Source organism: Dermacentor andersoni, chromosome 3 (genome assembly GCF_023375885.2).
Source record: "Dermacentor andersoni chromosome 3, qqDerAnde1_hic_scaffold, whole genome shotgun sequence".
Classification (NCBI taxonomy): domain Eukaryota; kingdom Metazoa; phylum Arthropoda; class Arachnida; order Ixodida; family Ixodidae; genus Dermacentor; species Dermacentor andersoni.
In genome coordinates this window covers 207,943,316-207,964,070 of record NC_092816.1, presented here as the reverse complement: position 1 = coordinate 207,964,070, position 20,755 = coordinate 207,943,316, and the positions used below count along the sequence as shown (strand labels likewise).

General features: G+C 47.2%; 1 protein-coding gene across 1 annotated transcript in view; it reads left to right on the top strand.

The window, feature by feature from the left end:
- Positions 1–252: 252 nt before the first annotated feature.
- LOC129383028 (membrane metallo-endopeptidase-like 1) overlaps positions 253–20,755 on the top strand; it is a 37,312-nt gene continuing 16,809 nt past the window's right edge. The window contains exon 1 of the mRNA XM_055067218.2: positions 253–1,217. Coding sequence (XP_054923193.2) covers positions 261–1,217 — 957 coding nt within the window. The 5' untranslated portion in view covers positions 253–260. The remainder of the gene's footprint in view (positions 1,218–20,755) is intronic.

Here is a 20,755-nt window from a genome sequence, read left to right as displayed (position 1 = left end):
CCGCATTTTGATTCTTGTTTCCTATTCATTTATCGCGGTTCTCTAGTTTCCCATGTCAATTTTGCCCCCCCCCCCCCCCCCCCCCCCCCGATGTAGTACTCTCGTTATGAGGGCCTTTAGGGGTTTCTTGAAACGAATAAAAAATGTGAGGCTTTATTTCCGAGATGCCCGTGCGGGCATTCTTGTGCGGCCTGCAGTGAGACTCGCTCTCGCGAGAAGTGCAATAATCGCGTCTCGTCGTGGCGCAGTTTACAGGTTCAATGGCCACCCGCGTGGACGCGCCAGAGCTAGAGAAGACGGACAACGTCAAGGAAGGCGTCGTGTGCGCCGTGGTCGTGCTCGTGCTGGCGGGCGTGCTGACGGCAGTGGGGTTGTACATGTCCTTCTGGCCCAGCGACATGGACGGTGACAACTCCGGCTCTTCGGTTGCCGCTCGGAACGACCCGCTGTGCCAGGGCAGCCGTTGCGCCGACGCGACCGCCAGGCTCAAGGCCATCATGAAGACGGACGCGGACCCGTGCGAGAACTTCTACCGGTTCGTGTGCGGAAACTACGAGAGCCCTTCGCGCCAGATGCTCGCGCAGATGGAGGACGAAATGTACGCGTCGCTTGCCAAGACGCTCGAGAAGGCGAAGCTCCCGCCGAGCGAACAGACCGCCCCCGAGAAGGCGGCCGCGCTCTACAAAGCCTGCAGCATGGGGGTCCGCAAAGGGGAAGTGGACGACAGCGCCTTCATGAAGCAGTTCATGGAGCACGTGGGCCTCACTGCGAACACCTACGCCAGCGCTGAGCCCCTGGACAAGATGGTCATGCTGTTCTTCCGCTACAATCTGGGCAGCGTGCTGGACTTGTCCCTGGTCGACACGCGGGTCTACCGGGGTCACCGCGTGCTCCGTGTGGGCCTCAGCGCTGCGCATCTCTGGTGGCTCGGCAATCGCGGCCGTGCCGACGCCAACTCCTTCTACCGCCGGCACCTGGGGCCGTTTGGGTTGGACCCGAAGAGCACCTGGGCCAGAGACGCGGCTGGGGAGATCATCAACGCCGAGACTGTCGCGATAGCGGAGCTCATCGGGCGTTCGAACCCGGGCGAGGGTTTTGGCGAATTCATCTACATGGTGTCAGAACTAAATCACCTGGCGCCTTGCGAGGCTGGAAATTGGGAGAACCTGATATCCAAATACTCCAGCCATGTCTACGGTGCTGATGACGAAGTATTGGTAAGCTACGCACAACAAAAAGTGCTTTACGTGTCTTAATCATGATGGCTCTTTCGCACCAGTGCCCACGTGTTAGGGGCTGATGGAATGCAGTTAATCACTAGAACTAGACGTTATTCTCTATACTGTCGTTACACCGCAGGTTAACGAAGACAATTCTCAGAAATCGATTTTGGAAGATATCTTCTTTTCGGATCCGTTACTTACAGATAAATATTACTTTCGCGACAAATCATAACCATGCAAAGGTGTTTACTACAACTAAGCTACAGTGACTTCAGGCCCCATTTGAAATTTTGGAAATAGCAATTCTGAGACAAGCGCTAGCTTCGAGATATCTATTCGTAACACGTGTTACGGAATTACGCAGAAGCTCAGAAGTATTATTAGCAACGTGTGAAGGCGCTATTAGGTTAGGTCTGTCTGTACTGTTCTCTGAAATCTGTTCCCGGCGTTAGCAGACAGGGCTTTCCAGTGCACTGAGCAAACTATACGTCTTAGTGACGGTGAAGAACCACAGTGGCCCGACTGCAAGTCACGAAACTATTTATTGGGAGAACTTGCGCCCAGCAAGAGAACGAACCCTTACAGCACAATGACAGCGGCAAGCCCACTCGTCGAAATCGGATCTCCGGGTGAAGGGCGTCGTCTATTTATAGACCCTTTTCGCGGAGCAGTTTGCTCTAGAGAAATGAGACGGCACTTTCGGCGATGCGCGGTACCTTGCTTCAACGAGAGTATACAAAACCATTACCGCTTCTGCGCTGCCACTGTACGATCAGCTGTTGGAAATGCAACTGGGTGTTCGCTAACGCACTGTGCTCCATTCGGGCTCCAAAGTGTGGAACTGCAGAGGGAATACGTGTGCAATGGTTGGCTGCGAAAATAGTGAATCGCATCTTAAGTAATGGAAGGAATCTGTGAGGCGAAGTTCACAGACTGCTGCTGCATAAGGACTGCCTGTGTTGCCGGCCTTTCGTGATGCACGGCTTTCCTCGATGATCAAAAATTTCACTCTTCCGCACGCGTTGTATCGCTAATATTCAAAGAAAGGACTTCAACCTCGAAACACCGGCATAAGTGACGATGCTGCTCGTAACACAGTGAGAAAAGGAGTAGCGCCGCTGCCTCTCACAGTAAGTTTCTTGTGCGTTATCTACACACACCCACCCCAACTCATACGCATGCTTACGTCTACCCTATCGCCAATGTTTTAAGAATAAGTAAATGGACGTATACTTGAATGCATGCGCCGAAGCATGGCTGACGGCGACTACGCCGACAACACGAATGTTCGAAGCTGAACGGGATGACCCACAGAATAAGCAAATGAATAGCGATAATACGTCTTTCCTAGAAGCTATTACAAAGCACAAAACATATACGTTACGTTCTGGGCAGCAAGCACTAATCTATCGCAACGGAACACACCCACCAGCGATTAGGCACAAAATAAACAGTGACCACGCTGAGAAACCTTACTGGGCCAGAAACATGGCAAGCCGCTGCTTGAAAGTGTTAGCCAAATGAAAAACGAAGCGCAAGGCATACTGATGCCGACTTAATTCACGAAAAGAAAGTTTGAACAGCTTGGAACGCATTTCTAGCTCCACTTCTACAGTGCAAGCACCGTATACGCTGCTTGCACCGCTTGGACAAGCCGCAATGACCTCCCACAGTGCTTACATATCGCCTGAAGCTCTGGCCAAGGCTTCGTGTCGTTCCACCTAGCCACCGTCCACGGTATCCACCGAAACAGAGGTTTAATGAGCCCCACCGGCGTCATGCATATCCATTGTAAACAAGGAGGCAGCTGATGCGAGCAATTTACGGGTCACAACGGGATCGGACGTGGCAGCGCCCACGGTATCGCCGTGTGCGTGAGTCATCGTGCATAGCAACGAAATCGCTGGTGCTCGCTCGGATTCTAGAACGTGCACGACTATTTGCGTCGCGCGTGCAATCTGATGAACGAAAAAATTGTTTTGCCATAGAATCGGCGACAACATTCGAGAAAGTTCCGGATAAGCATTCTCGGTAACCGATGGCGAATGCAGCGGAGCGCCAGAACAAGAGGAGGACCGGCGTACGCGGCGGGAGAACCGAACTTCTCGTGTCCTGCTCGCACGTCGAGCACGCGCCGCCCATCTTCTCCTCGCGTTCCGCATTAGGCACCAAGACGCGGGCCGAGAGCGGCGGCCTTAGCGGTCTCGGCGGGTGCTACACATGAATGTCCGTCGCGCGCCAAAGTCACCTCTAGTCTTTTACAGTGGTCGTCAGCATAATGTGAGTCGTCGTCTGACAACCTAGCATGTTGTCAGCACGTTGTCGAACGTATAGCCAAAAACCGGGTTACTATAACACATCTGAGTCGCGCGACCAGCTACCGTTGAGGGGACCTTAAAAGCAACGGCGGTGCTGTAGTCGACCACTTTTGAAAGCGTCGCCCGTCCTCGCAGGCGTCTGCTTGCCGGTGCTTTTGTAGAAACGACTTTACGCAAAAGGAACGTAAAAATTGATGTTTCATCGTAACTGAACTACATTACCGTCCCGGCTACAACTTATCTGCGCCGGGCGAGCAACTGTCACGCTCAGAGATGTTTTTTTTTTTTATGACGCACAAAATTATTGTAACATGACTGGCTGTGGTTAAGCGCGACGATAACGTTATTCTAGTAAACCGTATTTTTAACCTGCTGTTGTAAGTTTGATCAAACGTCACCATTGGAGCGATCAGTGTCCGTCATTAATTTTATTTCCCGTTTACTATGACATTCCCTGTACAAAGAGCATTCTAATGAGCTTAGCGGAGCGTGTGAACAGTGTTGTAATGACTGTATAATATTTTTTTAAATTTAGTGGCAATTCCGCCGTAGGCAGTTGGTGGTTCTTGTCAGTTATCGGAATCCTTATCCGCACTGTGGGAAGCTTACACTTACCTCCTACCTAAATGCATACGAAAAGAAAGATCAACTTGCTCGATCGGCATCCACTGGACCGTTTTTGATGGTATTTGTTGCATTTTGAAAAAAAAAAAAGCTTTCAATTGATGAAACTGTAGGGAGCGCAATATTTATTAATACTGTCAATCTTTTTCGTACAATTATCTTGATACTGAAAAAGAAGGGAACCGTCATGTTCAATTCATTACTATACAACAATATTACAAATATTTATACTGCAATAATCTACTGGGACACATACAGTGCACGAAATTGATGTATTATACACCGCTCTTAAATACATGCATAATTTCCAGAATAAATATTGCAAAACCTTCGTAAACACTGTAAATATTTCCTCTAAGATGTACATTTAAATATCACATATTTGTCCGCTCGAGATGCTTCGCTGGACACAGAGGTTGATAAGGACCGATAAAAATTGATAACGGTCGGATCATGTTCGATAAGGTTGATAACAAGCAATGAAGGCTGATAACGTCCGATAAAGAGTTGATAGAGGTTTATTTTGGTCGAATCAAGTTTCGTAACATTGATAATGACACCGGGCTGTGTGGAGATGAGCAAGTTGCACAGCGCTTACCATACTTAGACAACTGCCAGAGGAGTTTCTGCGTGATTTTTTACAGCGAAGCTGTTTATGCGGACCCTGTGCCGTCGTTGTCGGACTTGGCTAAAAAGGGGCCACGTGACCTATCGGGAGAGGAAGGGAAGGGCTCTGCGCGGGGAAAGGGGTTAGAGTGACCCATCTCCCCCTGTGAGAATGCTATCTTATACGCGAACGTTATACGGTTGTGACACGGTGCAGTTTCGGCGATCGAGCCAGATCGGCATCGAATTTATCGACGATTGATTCCACCCTGCCGCGAAAGAAACAAATGTTATGCTGGGGGTTCGCGGCCAACGAACAGTGCCCAGCGATTGAAACGCGCTACTATAGGAGCGCGTGGCTGCCGGCAGCCACGTCAATCGTCAAACCAGTCCAACCAATAGTCAAAACGATTGCGGCGCCCGTATATCCAGTGGTGGACCTTGCGCCCAATATACGGAGCTCTAGATTAACGGTTCCACATTCCATCCCAGCTACAACTATGGCAAGACCACGAGTAGTGCGTGAGCAAGATGCTGCCTACTGCGTGAGCGAGGATTGGCTGCTCGTGAACTGGCTCGCCGTCGTAGCTGCGCGCCAGAAATGCCAGGGATGCCGCAAACAAAAGAAAGCACTCCTAAAGAATGCTCACCACGCGAAGCACGCAAAAGCGAAAATGAAGTTAAAGAAGGGAGAAACAAAAGATTTACAATATAGACTGATTGCAAAGTTTGATTTGCATGGTGCAACAGTTGGTGTATCTAACACAGCTTTGCTCTTTGACCATATCAACGGACTGAAAGGCGCGGGGATTTTTATCTATCGCACTATATTTTGGTGGTTTATGTCGAGAGTACAGCGCCTGAAATCAAAAATATGTACTCACAGCTGCTTTAATTCAACATTCTCCCTTCGCGGCGGCCGCATTTCGATGCGGTCGAAAGGCAAAAACGCGCGTGTCCAGTGCATTGGGGGCACATTAAAGATCCCCTGGTGGTCAAAATTAATCTGAAATCCCTCACTACGGCGTGCCTCATAATCAAATCATGGTTTTGGCACCTAAAACCCCAGAATTCATTCATTCCACTTTCTCTCTTAAATGCAACACATATTTCATTCAAATCAGTGCAGCAATTGTCACATGTGTGTTTGTTGTGCATTCGAAAATACAATCGGAGTTGGCCTAAAGGTAATTCTGCCTCTTGAAACATGCGTTTAACATTCGACGTTCCCTATATGACGGCACATTCGGCAAAATAGTCTGCACCGCGCCAGGTCGAGGAGTTCGTTTGCCTCTTGGCATTCGAACTTCTGTTCCGTTAATTATGTGCACATAGTCTCTCACGATGAAATGAGGCTCGAAGTGAAGCTCGCACACAGCGCAAAGGGCGTCGAAGGGTTTATCAAGTCTGCACAGATTTCTCTCCCGCACAAGTCGTCGGCTATAAAAAGCGATACCTTGCGGCCTTGGTCCATGCGAGCATACGAGCATACCAGTCCTGCACCCGGGCGCATATCAGTGATTTGCACGCAGTTTTTTTTTTTATTTGAGTCACAAATGTGCGACAGAGCCCGCACGCACGCAAGGACACACACGCATTCAGTGATGTCCCGTACCTTGCAAAAGGATGCCTGAAAATTCAAAGTTGCGACCATTTTCCTTGCAATATTCCAAAACATATCCGCAAACTTCCATGTATGCATGTATGTATGTGTTTATGTACGTATGTATGTATGTATGTATGTATGTATGTATGTATGTATGTATGTATGTATGTATGTATGTATGTATGGAAATACACTGAAATGAAATTTAGTGTGATATTTTTCGCTTTGACAAATGCAGGACCACCAGCCAAAACGTCAGCAATATACTGTGCACTACCCATGTACGTCGTACTCTTTGAATGTATTCCTAGGGTGCTGGCGTGATTCCTACTCTACATACAATATGTATATATATATATATATATATATATATATATATATATATATATATATATATATATATATATATATATATATATGTATATATATATATGTATAACATTAATCGTATCCTAAGAAACGCAAGTAGCGGTATACGTATATGTATTTGACAGTGCAGCTTATCCACTCTCGATGGTTAGGCCTTCCACAAAGCACAAGATGGGAGTACCCCGTCTCACGTCTCCTTTACGGTGATAGAAGCGACCTGTTCCACCATTCTTTCGCCCCTTCTCGTTTTAAGTGCTGTCAGAGGTCGTCGAAACCCCTCGTGTACCTAGCAGAGTTCAGGTCCGCCTGCATACGTGAGATTCCGGAACTACGAGGTCAGAACAGCTTACAAATCATTCTGTATTGTGTTAACCAGCAAAACACATCTATCGCGGATCAATCAAGGGAGTTTTTAGCCATGTAATATCCTCTGCGGCGATTTTTTCCGCCGTCAGACAGTTTCACAGCTTGCAGGGTTATTTGACTGAGCTAACTTGTATTCTCGGTTTTCTTAGTCAGAAGTTCGAATCCACGAGTTTTTTTTTTTTTAATCTGAATGTGGTAATCTTGAATTCATCACCTCCTGTACTCTAAGATCTCCAGGCTTGGAGTGGTGCCTGACACCGGCTAAGACGCCGAGAACCAGTGGGGCTATACTGATCCAAGTAGGAAGGGCCACTAAGCTTCAACAAGGACACTCCTTCACCAGCACAAGAATTGGCCTCCCTGGTGCAGTATTCGGCTACTACCTCCCTCATGATTCCTACAATTAACCTATGGCCCTCAGTCCCCAGCATCTGCGGAGCACCAGACCAAGGCGGCGGTCAGACCTGTAACGCAGCAGAGGGTGTTAAGAATCTCTGTATCCGGACAGGCAGCCAATGGAAACTGATCCTTGCCACCTTTAACGCCCGAACTCTTTCGAGAGAGGCCCACTGAGCAGGATTCTTTGAGGAACTATCAGGCATTGTTTGGGATATCATTACCCTTAGTGAGGTTAAAAGAACTGGTGAGGCTTATACAGTGCTGACTTAACGGCCACGTCCTCTGCTATAGAGGACTCCCAGATAGTAGGTTATACGGGACAGCATTGCTAATACATAAGGACATAGCGGGCAACACTGTCGAATTCTACAGCATTAATGAGAGGGTAATCAATAGTCATAATAAAACTTAACAAGAGGTATACATTAAAGGTGGTACAAGCCTACGCCCCAACCTCCAGTCATGGTGATGATGAAAGAGATCAGGTTTATAAATATGTGGAGTTAGCCATGAGAAAAGAGCAAACTCAGTATACAGTAGTAGGGGGCGACTTGAACGCAAAAGTGGGCAAAAGGCAGGCTAGTGAACAAGCAGTTGGCAACTACGGCGTTGGTTCTTGAAACACTAGAGGAGAGATGTCGGTAGAATTGGCGTAAGGGAATAAGCTATGAATAATGAACACCTTCATCAGAATGTGTAGCAGCAAAAAGTGGACCTGGAAATTCCCTAGCGGTGAAACATAGAAGGAAATCGATTTCATACTTTTTGCCGATCCCAGCATAGTGCAGGATATAGAAGTGTTAGGTACGGTAAAGTGCAGTGATTATAGGTTAGTGATGTCTAGGATTCACCTCAATTTCAAGATGCAGTAAAATTGGTCAAGAAGAAACAGGCCAACGTAGACGCAGTAAGGATAAAATCCGACAAATTCAGGCTGGTATTTGCAGCCTTAGAACAGCGAGATGTAGATGACATAGAGGTAATGAATGAAACCGTTTAGACTGCCTTCAGAAGCAGCAATTGATGTGGGGGGCAACGAACCGAGGCAACCAGTAGGTAAGCTCGCCCAATAAACGAAGGACCTAATAAAGAAATGACAAAGAATAAAACTGTCCAACTCAAGAGATCAGATAGAATTCGTGGAATTGTCAAAGCTGATCTACAAGGCGAAAGTAAAGGATACTGAATATTACCACGTAAGAAAGACTGAGGAAGCAATAAGAAATGGGCGCAGCATGAAATTAGTAGGAAGAAAAACTTGGCATAGGACAAGCCAAGATGTATTCTCTGAAAGATAAGCAGGGTAATATCAGCAGCAATTTCAAAGATATTGTAAACGCTGCGGAATAATTCTATATTAACCTGCACAATACTCTGAGCAGCCAGGACATCTCCGTTGAAAGTAGTAATGAACAGGTTACAGAGGCTTCTTCAATACGTTCCGATGAAGTTAGAAGGGCCTTAGAAGACATGAGACGAGAAAACGCGGCAGGAGAAGATGGGGGTAACAGTCGATTTAATCAAAGATGGAGGAGACATCATGCTTCAAAAGGTTGCGGACCTTTATACGAAATGTCTGACAAATTCAGGGGTCCCAGAGAAATGGAAGAATGCCAACATTATACTTATCCACAGGAAGAAAGACGTTAAAGAATTAAGAAATGACAGGCCATTACCTTACTTCCAGTGTCGTATACAATATTCACCAAGATAATTTCCAGTAGCAGAAGGGCAACACTTTAGTCAAGCAAGGGAACAGGCTGGCTTTAGGAAGAAATACTGTACAATGGATCACATTCATGTAATTAATCAGGTGATCGAGAAATCTGCAGAGTAAAATCAGCCTCTCAACATGGCTTTCATATGTTACGAAAAGGCATTTAATTCAGTAGAAAAACCAGCAGTCTTAGATGCATTACGTAATCAAGCAATACAGGAGGCTTCCGTAAATATCTTGGAAGATATTGTTGCGAGGTGGAGACAAGCACGAATGTTGTCTATACAAGGCGAATGCTGAAGCCACCAGCTGATACTAGAACATGGCGGCCGAAGCGCCCCCAGCAACAACACTTCTTCGTCATCGTCTCTTGCTTGCACGCCCTGTTCTGCATCGCGACAATATCTACAAAGATTCTACAGCTACCCTAATTCTCCGCAAGAAAAGTAAGAAGATACCTATAAAGAAAGGGGTCAGACAAGGAGACGCAATCTGTATAATGCTACTCACAGCGTGCTTGGAAGAAGTATTGAGGTTACTAAATTGGGAAGGCATTTAAGGACAGACGGGAAATAGCTCAGCAACCATCGGCTTGAAGATGACATTGTCCTGTTCATATCTCGAGAAGCCAACAAAGATACCAAGGACAACATAAGGGAAATTACTTGTATTTACTAATAGAATTAAAGAAATTGTAAAAAAATGGTAATGAAAGTGGATGAAAGAAAAACTTGCCGCAGGTGGGGAACGATCCCACGTCTTCGCATTTCGCGTGCGACGTTCTAACCGATTGAGCTACCGCGGCGCCGTTCCCCATCCACTTTCTTGGGAAGAAATTATTAATAGTGGCAATGAAAGATGATGAAAAAACAACTTGCCGCAGGTGGGGAACGATCCCACGTTGTCCTTGGTGTCTTTGTTTTTTGGCTTCTCATGATATTATTAATAAAAATATGGCCCCTCGGTTAACCCCCTTTCTTATTGTCCGGTTCAACAACACTAGCGACGAGTTACAACAAATGACTGATGACCTTAACGTAGAGAGCGTAAGAGTGGGGTTGAAGATTAATATACAGAAGACAAAGATAATAATCCATAGCCTGGCAAAAGAACAAGATCGCCTAGTCAGCCTCTGGCGTCTGCGAAGAAATACGTTTGCCTAGGTCAATTACTCACAGGGGACCCTGTATCGTGTGCATATAGTTGGACATAGCTGCATCCCCCACTCTCGGCTGGCAGCCCTGGTTGCCTGCGAGCCCGGATGTGGAACATAGTGTTCCTTACAATATTCTAGAGAGAACTCTGACGCTGCAGTCGTTGTCCTACCATGGGAATGATGTGAAGTACATGGTTTTGTCTGATCTTCGTGATTGTGGATTCAGACGTTCTCGTGGCTTTGTATATTACGCTTTACAAATCTTGTTGTGGTAAATTTCAGAAAAATCTATACTCTTAGAAGTGCAGAGGATGCCGCGAACACACACAATCGCTACTAATTTCAATGATGGAGGTTGTTCAGGTGGCCAAATCGACACGCGCCAAGCGTCACAAGGCACTGGCATGTCCGCGACAAATTCATGAGGGCGTTTCACATCGCTTGTCGATACGTGCGTCCATGGCTTAATGATTTCGATATCCGGCTTCTATGCTTGAGTACCTGCGCTCGAATCCTGCCATCGGACAATTTTAATAATGTCAATTTGATTACTTTTACAGAGTACATTGTTGAAAATTACCTTCACAAAGCCGCTAGAAGGACGAAGTTTCGCCAAATCCATGTGCTTCCTATGATTTCCATGCTGGTACAACCACTCCAATTGCAGCTCCGGTAGACACTAGCACCAGAGTATCCTCTAGTAATTATTGTATGAAACTCGATTTTGTGGAAGATAATAAAAATCATTCGCCATCTTGCGTGCGTCGATGCATGGTGTCAGAAGTGGTCCGGTGATTTTTTTTCGGCAGTCAGGCCACAAAATCAGGCCCGCGGAATAACGTCGCGGAGAACTAGAGGCGCTTTCGCCAGCGATTCGAGTTGTTTCTCAATACGAGAGAAAGTGCTGATGGGCGCTCAGAAGATATCCTTGCTTCTCCCTGTTTCTGGTGAGGAAGCTCAGGATGTGTATAACACATGAAGACACGTTGAAAGCTACGTATGACGCAATCGTAAAAACGTTTGAAGATTAGTGTATGCCAAAAAAGAACGAAACCTACGAACGCTGCGTTTTCCGCATGGTTGTTCAGCAAGAAGGTGAACCGTTCGAGCAGTTCTTGGAAGACCTGCAGTCAGAGATCCAATTGTGCCAGTTCTCCCAGCTAAAGGACTGACTCCTGCGGGAGCAGATTGTCTATGGGATTGCCGACCTGAAACTGCGTCAGGGAATTCTTCGGGAGCAAGATCTGCCGTTGACGTGAGCGGTTCTCATGCGTCGAGCGGAAGAGATGGCGAAGAAACAGGATGAAATGTTCGAGAAAACGCAGAAAACTGTGGCCAAAGTGGAGCAAGAGACGTGAAATGAAGTGGCAGGGCTCGAAGAAACCCGCAAGACAGTGGCGAGGATTGACACGGGACGCCACAGCGCGTCTAAGGGCACGACTTTTGATTAATTGAAAAACTATTTAACAGATAGGAACGATAAGGGAGCGGGAAGGGTGGGTCTCTAGTCCAGGACTCCAGTGGCCGTTCCTGTACGCTAAGCCTGGTCTAAGAGACCATTCTGGGTCTGCAGTCAGCTCGAACGAGGACGGCCTCCCAAAGCTACCGGAGTGAGGTCAGTATCATGGGAGAGCTTATGTTCGGTGGGCCATATACACATTCCCACATAATGTGGGGAAGAGACGGCCGCGCCCCGCACCAGGGACATTATTGACCAGCATACACAATTGTCCACAATGTGTGCCACAGTCACAAGTGCGGAAAGGTGTGAGTCTGAATATTTCCATGTATCCGAGCGTCTCGTACTGCGAGTTGCGGATGCGGAAACGCGTAGATATGTCGTTTGGGACGCTGGTGCTCCAGGATGTCGAGCGGGGTGTGGTCCTTCGCAGTGGCGTAGCCAGAAATTTCGTTCGGGGGGGGGGGGGGGGGGGGGTATGCTTACGTTGCAGCTCGGCATCCTCCTTAAGAGGAAGCTTTAGCTCCGGTACGCCTATCTAAATACATGTAGAAGGGGAATTCGTTTTTCTCGGCAACCACTGCACCAAATTTGACGAAGTTTGTTGCATTTAAAAGAAAAAAAAACTTTTGTGTGTGTGTGGGGGGGGGGGGCTCTAGTGACTGCTGGTTCCGAATTTTTCATTTAGGTCGTAAATATTTGATTAAAAATTGGCCAATATCGCAAATTTTCAGAAAACGAAACTATCAAGTTTAAAACTTGTCACTCAACAATGAAAACTGATATCACAATTCTGTGAATTTCATCTACTAGCACATCTACAGCGGACAAAATTGGTATGTTACACATGAATCTAAAAATTTAGTATTATGGAAACACGGCTTTTGCAGAACTTTTGTACACAAAGCAACCAATTCACGTAAGATACAAATTGACATACCAAATTTGTCTGCTTTGACTGTTATAATAGATGCCGTTGATAGAACTGCCATATCTGTTCTTGATACAGAGCTGTTAGTTTGTAAACGTCATGCTCCTCCTTTTTTCGAACTTTCAAATTTTTCGAAATATTTTCAACAAAATTCAGGCTCTAAATCGAGATTTCGCTACCAACAGACAACACAATTTAACTTCCTCTCTCAAACGCAACAAATTTCATTAAAAGTGATCCAGAGGTTATCTCAGAAAAGCGTTTCTGCGTTTTACATGTATTTGAATAGGCCGTGTCGGATTGGGGCCCGAGATAAAGATTCCTTTTAAACAATTTGTCGAGGGATCAAATAGATGAATAATAATTGCATTGCAATTGCCAAAGATGCTGCAAACGAATTCTTGAACGCTACGCATCGTAAGAACAAGTAAGATATATATTCGTGAAAGAATATACTCCTATGTGCCAAAAATTGTGTCCAAAATAAGTGATATCAATGCTTCCATCTTTTTTGTCTATTTAACAAGTAAAGAAAATATCACACGAACTTTAGAACTATATCAGTTCGAAACCAGCAAAGCAGTGCATGCCGCTGATATGAAAAATGTAAAGGCCATGAAATGAACAAGTTGAGGACAATATGTTAAGGAACTTTGCCATTCAAGAACCGTGTTTACATTCATGTACCTATGCAACGGCCAGTGCAAAATATCAATGACGCTGGCATTTGTTCCAATGTATTACGCAGGAGCAGTTGTCACCGGTCATGTATCGTGAGTAATTACACCGAAATTATAGTCGCAACAGAGAACACCTATAAAAAGCAGGAGTTCTACAATATATACAAAGGCGAGTCAAATGAAAGTGAGCCAATGCGAATATATGACAAACGGGGTACTTTATTTAAAAGTAGTCTCCATGAGCATTTAGACATTTGTCACATTGACTAAGGAGTCGCGTGATTCCGGTCCCATAGAATTCCTTGGGTTGCTGCTTCAAAAAGTCTGCAACTGACTCTTTCACGTCATCGTCCGGCACGAATGTGGTTCCCTTGAGCTTTTTTTTTTTTTTTTCTGTTGCCCCAAAATGTGGATGTCGCAAGGCGACAGGTCTGGGCTGTGTGGCGGATGTTGCAGCGTTTCCCACTTGAACGTTGCCAGTTTTGTATTAAATACATCAGCGATGTGGGGACAGGCATTGTCGCGGAACAAGATGACCACATTCGTGAATTTTTCACATAGTTTCCTCTTGATTGCAACACGCAGCCGCTCCGGCGTTTCACAGTATCGGAAACAATTGATAATCTCTCAAGACTTAGCAAATTTTATCTGTAATGGTCCCTGACGATCGAAAAAAAAAAGTCAACAACACCTGTCCGGCGGAAATGATGGCCTTTGCTTTCTTTGGGCGTGGTGAATTTGAATGTCTCCACTGTAAGCTTTGCCGTCGTGTTTCAGGCTCGTAGTAGTGGTACCATGGTTCGCCCCCGATCCCAACTGCGGACAAAAAGTCGTCACCCTCATTGTGATACCGGATCAGATCAGTCAAGGCAGCGCCGAACTTCTCCGCCTTCTGGCGGTGTTTCAAAATCTTGGGCACCCATTGCGCGCACAAAAGCCGATGACAGAGATGTTCATGAATTATGGCGTGAACCGAATCGTGACTGATGTTCAGATGCTCTGCCAGTTCATCGATGCTTATCCTCCATTCTTGTTTCATCACCTCGTCAACTTTTGCAATATTGTTAAGGGTGATTTCACGATGGCTTTAGTCCCGTCTTAGATCGTCTGTGCAACTTTCACGTCCTCCTTTGAATCGTTTGCTCCAACGCTTCACAGTGGCCAATGAAATGCGATGTTCAACGTACACGGCGGTCATACGGCGACTAATTTCTTTTTACGAAATACCTTCAGTAGTCAAAAACTTCACGGCACTACGCTGTTCAACTTTTGGAGTTTCCTATATGTCACGCAACCCTGTTCAACCGAATGTGCGAGAGCATTACAGAACCTTTATCATCACACCTGCGTGTCACTTTTGTAAATGAGACATCCCTCTCTTCTACGCACATGCCTCGCAGATAATGAACCCAACCATTATTTCGCTGGGTGGGTAGGCTCACTTTCATTTGGCTAGCCCTCGTACATTAGAAATGCGAAGATACAATGGGATATACAAATGCGAAGATAGAGCTTGATAAAATGCAAGAAAGTGTCACTGGAAACAAAGTTCACTGCACGTATACACAAAATCTCCCAACATATTTAAATGTACGTATAAGTCTCCAATAAATGTACGTATCTAAGAAAAAGTCAGTGTATAATGCGTCAAACGAAGCAAATAAACATGTTGTGCAATCACGGATTCACAGAACCCTAGATACCGCCCCCATTCCATCCACTTCCCCCGACGTATCGCGCGCGACGGAAGATGACTAACTTGCTCTCCGCTTTTCTCCTTTGCGCACACAAGACTGAGTCACCATCGTCGGCTCACCCATTCCAGCCCCCCCCCCCCCCTCCCATACGCTTTCACTCGCACATACAGCATGCGGTGCTGGTTAACGATGTTATCGCCCTTGGACTTTATACGAAACATGAGGGCGACGGTGACAGCAGGAATGCGCTTGGAGTGTCCATATAATTGCTATCGCAATATATAATAAGAGTATCCGGCAACTAAAGCGTCCCGCGGCCCAATAGTTTCCGCAAAGGAATAAGTAACAAAATCGAACGTTCTCCATGCAACAATTCGCTGCGCCGCAACAATGCATTTTTTCCTTTTGTGGGGTGGGGGCACCGAAATTAAAAAAACGCATAGGAAAGCATGTTGGCCGCAATTGAATACCTACTTTGCGCACCTAATGTGGCTACCGAAGGAATATCGAAAAACACTTGAGACGCTTGGTTCACAGAGAACCGTACGCATACTGCTCGGTATCCTACCCCGGCGAGCCAAGACTTTCCGGAGAGGTTGCCCTCAAGCGAACGCGATGCAATCCGTTGAGTCCCCACAGTGATGGCGGCGAGCGACCATTGTTTCTTTTTCTCGTCTGCTAGCCAGAAAGTGTGTAAACCTCTGCCAGGCAAAAATACACTCGGCCAGAGCAAACCTAACACGCACCGAAGTGCGCCGCGCGGTGGTCAGGGCAACACGAGAAAAACATATGCGCTCTTGCTGGCTCTGGCAGCCGGCGGGAAGGGTAGCAAGACCAAAAAATTTGAGGACGCTCAATGTGTCCTCGCGAATAAAAGTCAAAGTACGAAAAATAAATAAGAACGTAGTTACCTTGGATGGTTCAGTGTCTTAACATGGATGCTTTGGCGTATAGGTGAAAAAAAATTGATATTTTTTTATGTGACATGACGGCACAAATGAACCACCACAACGCTTCGTCTCATCAGACCTCGCTGCGTGCTTTGTCAATTTGTCTAATAGTGTGTTGATTTGGCTTCTCCCGTTGTATGTTCCAATGCAAGACTTTAGAAAAGTCAATGCACCTTTGGTGTCAAATGTTTATAACAGCATTAGACCCACAAAGTTCCTCAATTGAAAATCTAAAGCATTACTTTGAAAATGTCAGTGCACATTTCACATCAAAAGTTTATGAGATTTACACCCATAAAGTTTACTAATTGATATCCATGCGCTCCGTAGATTCCGCGGCCTCCGCGAGATGCCGCGGTGAGCCCGTTTGTCATCAAAACGCCATTGAAACTTTGTGCTCGGATGGGGCTGCTTGCGTTATGTGACTCCCGGTGCATGGGCGTTGCCACGAAATCCAGCCCGAGTTTGCAATTTTCGCGGTGAAATGTCTTTTCGAGCATGATAAAGACATTCTAGACAAAATCTAGAATGATTTCCGGCGCCGCGGGTTGCTTTGGTCGGCGGTGCACTGACAGCACGGAAAAATGTCGGGGGAGGGGAGGCTGAATCTCCATGAGCCCCCCTCCCCCCCCCCCCCCCCCGGCTACGCCCCTGGTTCTTTGACATTTTACTCGGGACGTCGTCTGCTCGGTTCGCTAGTTGGCGAGCGAGTACGTTCGCCCGTTGGTTTCCTGGGACTACCGGTTGTCCCGGACACCATGTAATGCTGTGTCATGCGCGGAGTGTTTCACCTAGTAGCTTGAGGGTTATGCGCGGTAGACGTATGTGTATGAACATCCGGCACGCCGCTTGCGCGTCTGTCAGGACCGCTATCGAGTTCCCGCTAGCGTCTGCTTGTGTAATTGCTAGAGCTATTGCAGATGCTTCAGCTGTGCTCGTGCAAAGGGTGCGCACTGAGGCCGAGATTTGGATGCTTTAGTGTGTGCATTGGTTGACTGCCGTTAGAACGTGACCGTGGTCGGACTTTGCGACGTCCGTGTAGATGACGTCATGGTACCCGCCGAACTTTTTAGTTAATTGTCACGCCCTAGCCGCGCATCTTGCGCCATGGTAGAACATTGCGGGCAAGTTGGTAATCCAAAACTTATTGCGCAACAAAAAGGACACGGCCGTAAGAGAAGTAAGTAAACATGACTCATAACTATGTTACGAGAATGCGCAGTTCGTTTTCATTTACGCGCATGCGCGGTCTAAACTGCTTCACATGTATAAAACCGATTCAGTGGTACAATAAATTTGGGTAAAAGTTTGCGCTTGGAGTGTCTCCTTCTCTTACGTCCGTGTCTTTTTCGTTGTGCAATAATACTTGAGTAATGGTAGAGTGGATTCATGTTCCTCGGAATTGGGGAAACAATCAGTTGTTCTCGTAAAGTCTCGGGGACAGAAACGAGGTCCTCCTCAAAGTAATGGGGCCGGATAGGGAAATTTAAGTCCGCGAGGACCCGTTTCCCTACCTTTGAGCGGTCGAGGCGTCCTTTTTGCCCATGCATAGTCGCTGCCCTGAGCTGCTCGAAAGTATTGTGAAGTCCGAGTGCTTGTAGTCTCTCGTTGGATATGCTGGGCAGGAGTCCCAGCGCCGCTTTTTACGCCATACGTATAATCACGTTCACTTCTTTTGTTTCGCTAGGGCTGAGCTCTTGATACGGCAGGCTCTATGTGACCCTACTTAGTACAAACGCGTGAACTAGTCGGATGGGCTAGGGGTATGAACTTCAGCGCGTCGTGCGGGATTGACAAGGGACGCCAGCGTTCGCCTCTAGGCAAAAGCGTCAGCGCATCGTGTAGGAGTGGAAAGCTAGCACACCGCAACAACGCATGCCCAGCATTTGGAAAGACATGCTCGAGCTGTGGTAAGAAAAATTATTTCGTGACCTGCTGTCGCCAAGTGTGAGAAGTTTCTGAGGAAGAGAACGCGCAGTTACCCGTCGTCGAGGAGCTTGAAATACTGGATCTCAGACGCGAGCTGGGGCTTGTCGGAACTGGACTGAACCTGTGTGGCTTGAAGGTAAAGTGACACATGTCACAGTCGATACAGGAGCTCAAGCGAATCTACTTCCTCTAAGTTAGGTCGGAACCTCAAAACTGCGATGAATAACTCGAGCAACGCGATCCTGTGGGGTTACAGTGGTAACGCCATTGAACACGTGGGTACCGTAACAGTGAGCACTATGTGGAAGGAACGCAAGGCACTGCTCAAATTCTTCCTCATCAAGAAACACAACGGTAATGCAATACTTGGCCTTGACGCTTGCGAAAAAAATGGCTGTGGCTTAGCTAAGGTTAAGCCCAGGATGCGAAGCATACTAGCCTTTATTTTAGTTGTTGAACCACTGTTTAGCCTGGTGAACTGCTGTTGCTTGGCAATATTTGGTTCGGCTAGATGAAGAAACAACTCATGCGTTACTCTGTTTCACCTTCAAGAGTGGAACGCGACAGCGTTCCCGTCGACCCCCTTAGACAATGGGCTACGGAGCAGCGACCACGCGCCCCGCATTGGACGCGGTGAGCGTCGAGCAACGCAGCGTTCGGCGCGGCAACGAAGCTCGTTTCTAAGGCAACACCGCTTTCACTAGAGGCGCTTTTGTACCGCTTTGAAGCATCGTACTCGTGGCTCAGTGGTAGCGTCTCCGTCTCACACTCCGGAGACCCTGGTTCGATTCCCACCCAGCCCATCTTGCAAGAGTTGAGCCAAAGCCACCTTAGAAACAAGCGCAGCTGCTTATATACCGCCGCGACGCCGCGAGCGACGGCGCGAGTTGGAGCAACACCCTCTCAATATTCAGAGGGTGTTGGTTGGAGCCCCGTTTCTCATCTGTAGTGACGTCACGGTGTCACGTGGTCAGCCTTGAAGGCGACGCCGCGAGCGACAGCGCGAGTTGGAGCCCCGTTTCTCCTCTGTCGTGACGTCACGGTGTCACGTGGTATTGAAGGCGACACCGCCGCGCCTGAGGAGCTGGGTTGAGCTCTAGTAATATGCTTCGCATAAAACTTGGTATCATCAACAGGGTATTGGAGGTTTCGACAGAGCCATTGCAAAAGGCAGCATTCCTGACGGAATTCTCCAAGGTGTTGCAATGTATGGAATGTGTGAAACGACTGTACAATATGGTACTACGTGAGGGAGCGCAACCCGTTATGCAGCCAGCGAGACGCGTGCCTCTTGCACTGAGAGACCCATTACAAAAGGAAATGGTCCGCCTAGTTGCAGCGGGGATTATGCGATGTGTTCAAGAACCGACAGATTGGGTGACTGGTCTTGTCAATTTACCTAAAAAGAACGGACAACTCAGATTGTGTCTTGGTCCGCGACACATAAACGCTAACTTGAAGCGTGAACTTTCCTAACTGCCAAAACGCGAGGGAATCCAGGCGCAAATGGTTGGCGCGTCTTACTTTTCGACACTCGGCGCAAATTCTGGGTTCCATTAAATTCCGCTGGATGAGGCCACATCAAATATATGTACCGTCGCAACGCCATTCGGTCGGTAACAGTACCTGCAGTTGTATATATGGACCACATCCTAATCTAAGGACGTACCAGACAAGAGCATGATGAATGACTGCTGCTGCTGCTGCTGCCGCTGCCGCCGTCTGGCACACCTCGTCAGAGGGTGGTTCAGAGCATGCGTGCACATGACAGAAGCGAGTCAGACAGGAAAGGCGACGCGAGAAACTCGTTTCGACCCGACCACATCGAATGTTCACAATACGTTCAGGAGCTCTCTGGGCGTCGCCACTTTATCCTCTTGACAGCTGCAATTATTCGTGACCCCCCTCAAAAACATTGCAGAAACTGCAGCCCTTCCCTTTTTACTAATGTGCGAGTCGAGAGGGGACGTAGAACGTATAGAGGAGGGAGGAGAAGAGGTAGTTCCCGTACAAGATGGGCGGGGAGAGGAGGTTACGTGAGAAGGCAAGGAAACTCTACCACTATACGACAGCAGTTGTGGGGCAACTGGATAAGCTTGAGTTAAAGGTACGGTACAGTACGCTCCTTCTATTTCTCAAAAATAAACACCATGCAAATATGTCAAGCGGACAAATTACACAGGGCGTGCAGAAACATATCTGCAATAATGAAAGCGCATAACATGGTTCAGGCGACACTACGGAAGCGGTCTACCGACAAATCAACACTTCTGTTCCCGCCGCGGTAGCTTTGCAGCTATGGTATTGCTAGAGGTCGCGGTTTTGATCCAGAGCCCGGGTACCGCATTTCCACGAGGACGAAATAGAAAACACATGCGCACTTACATTTTGCGACACGCTCAAAAACATCACGGTGTCAAAATTAACCCGGGATCGGCCACTACGGCGTGCCATTGTGGTTTTGGCACGTACAGCCCCGTAATGCAACACAAGTTTGTTACTTCTGCCACGATGAGATATGCCGTATGAGGTGATGACAATGCTCAACCCTCTCAGATGTTATAAAATATGGCGCACAAAAATGCCTCAAACACATCTCGCTGTGTGTTCTGTGCACTACACAGACAAACAGCAGTGGTGCACACAAGGTAAGGTTTAACAACTCACTTGTCTCGTGTTAGACTAAACATTGAATAAATTAAGCTTTCGTCGTCAACATCACTGA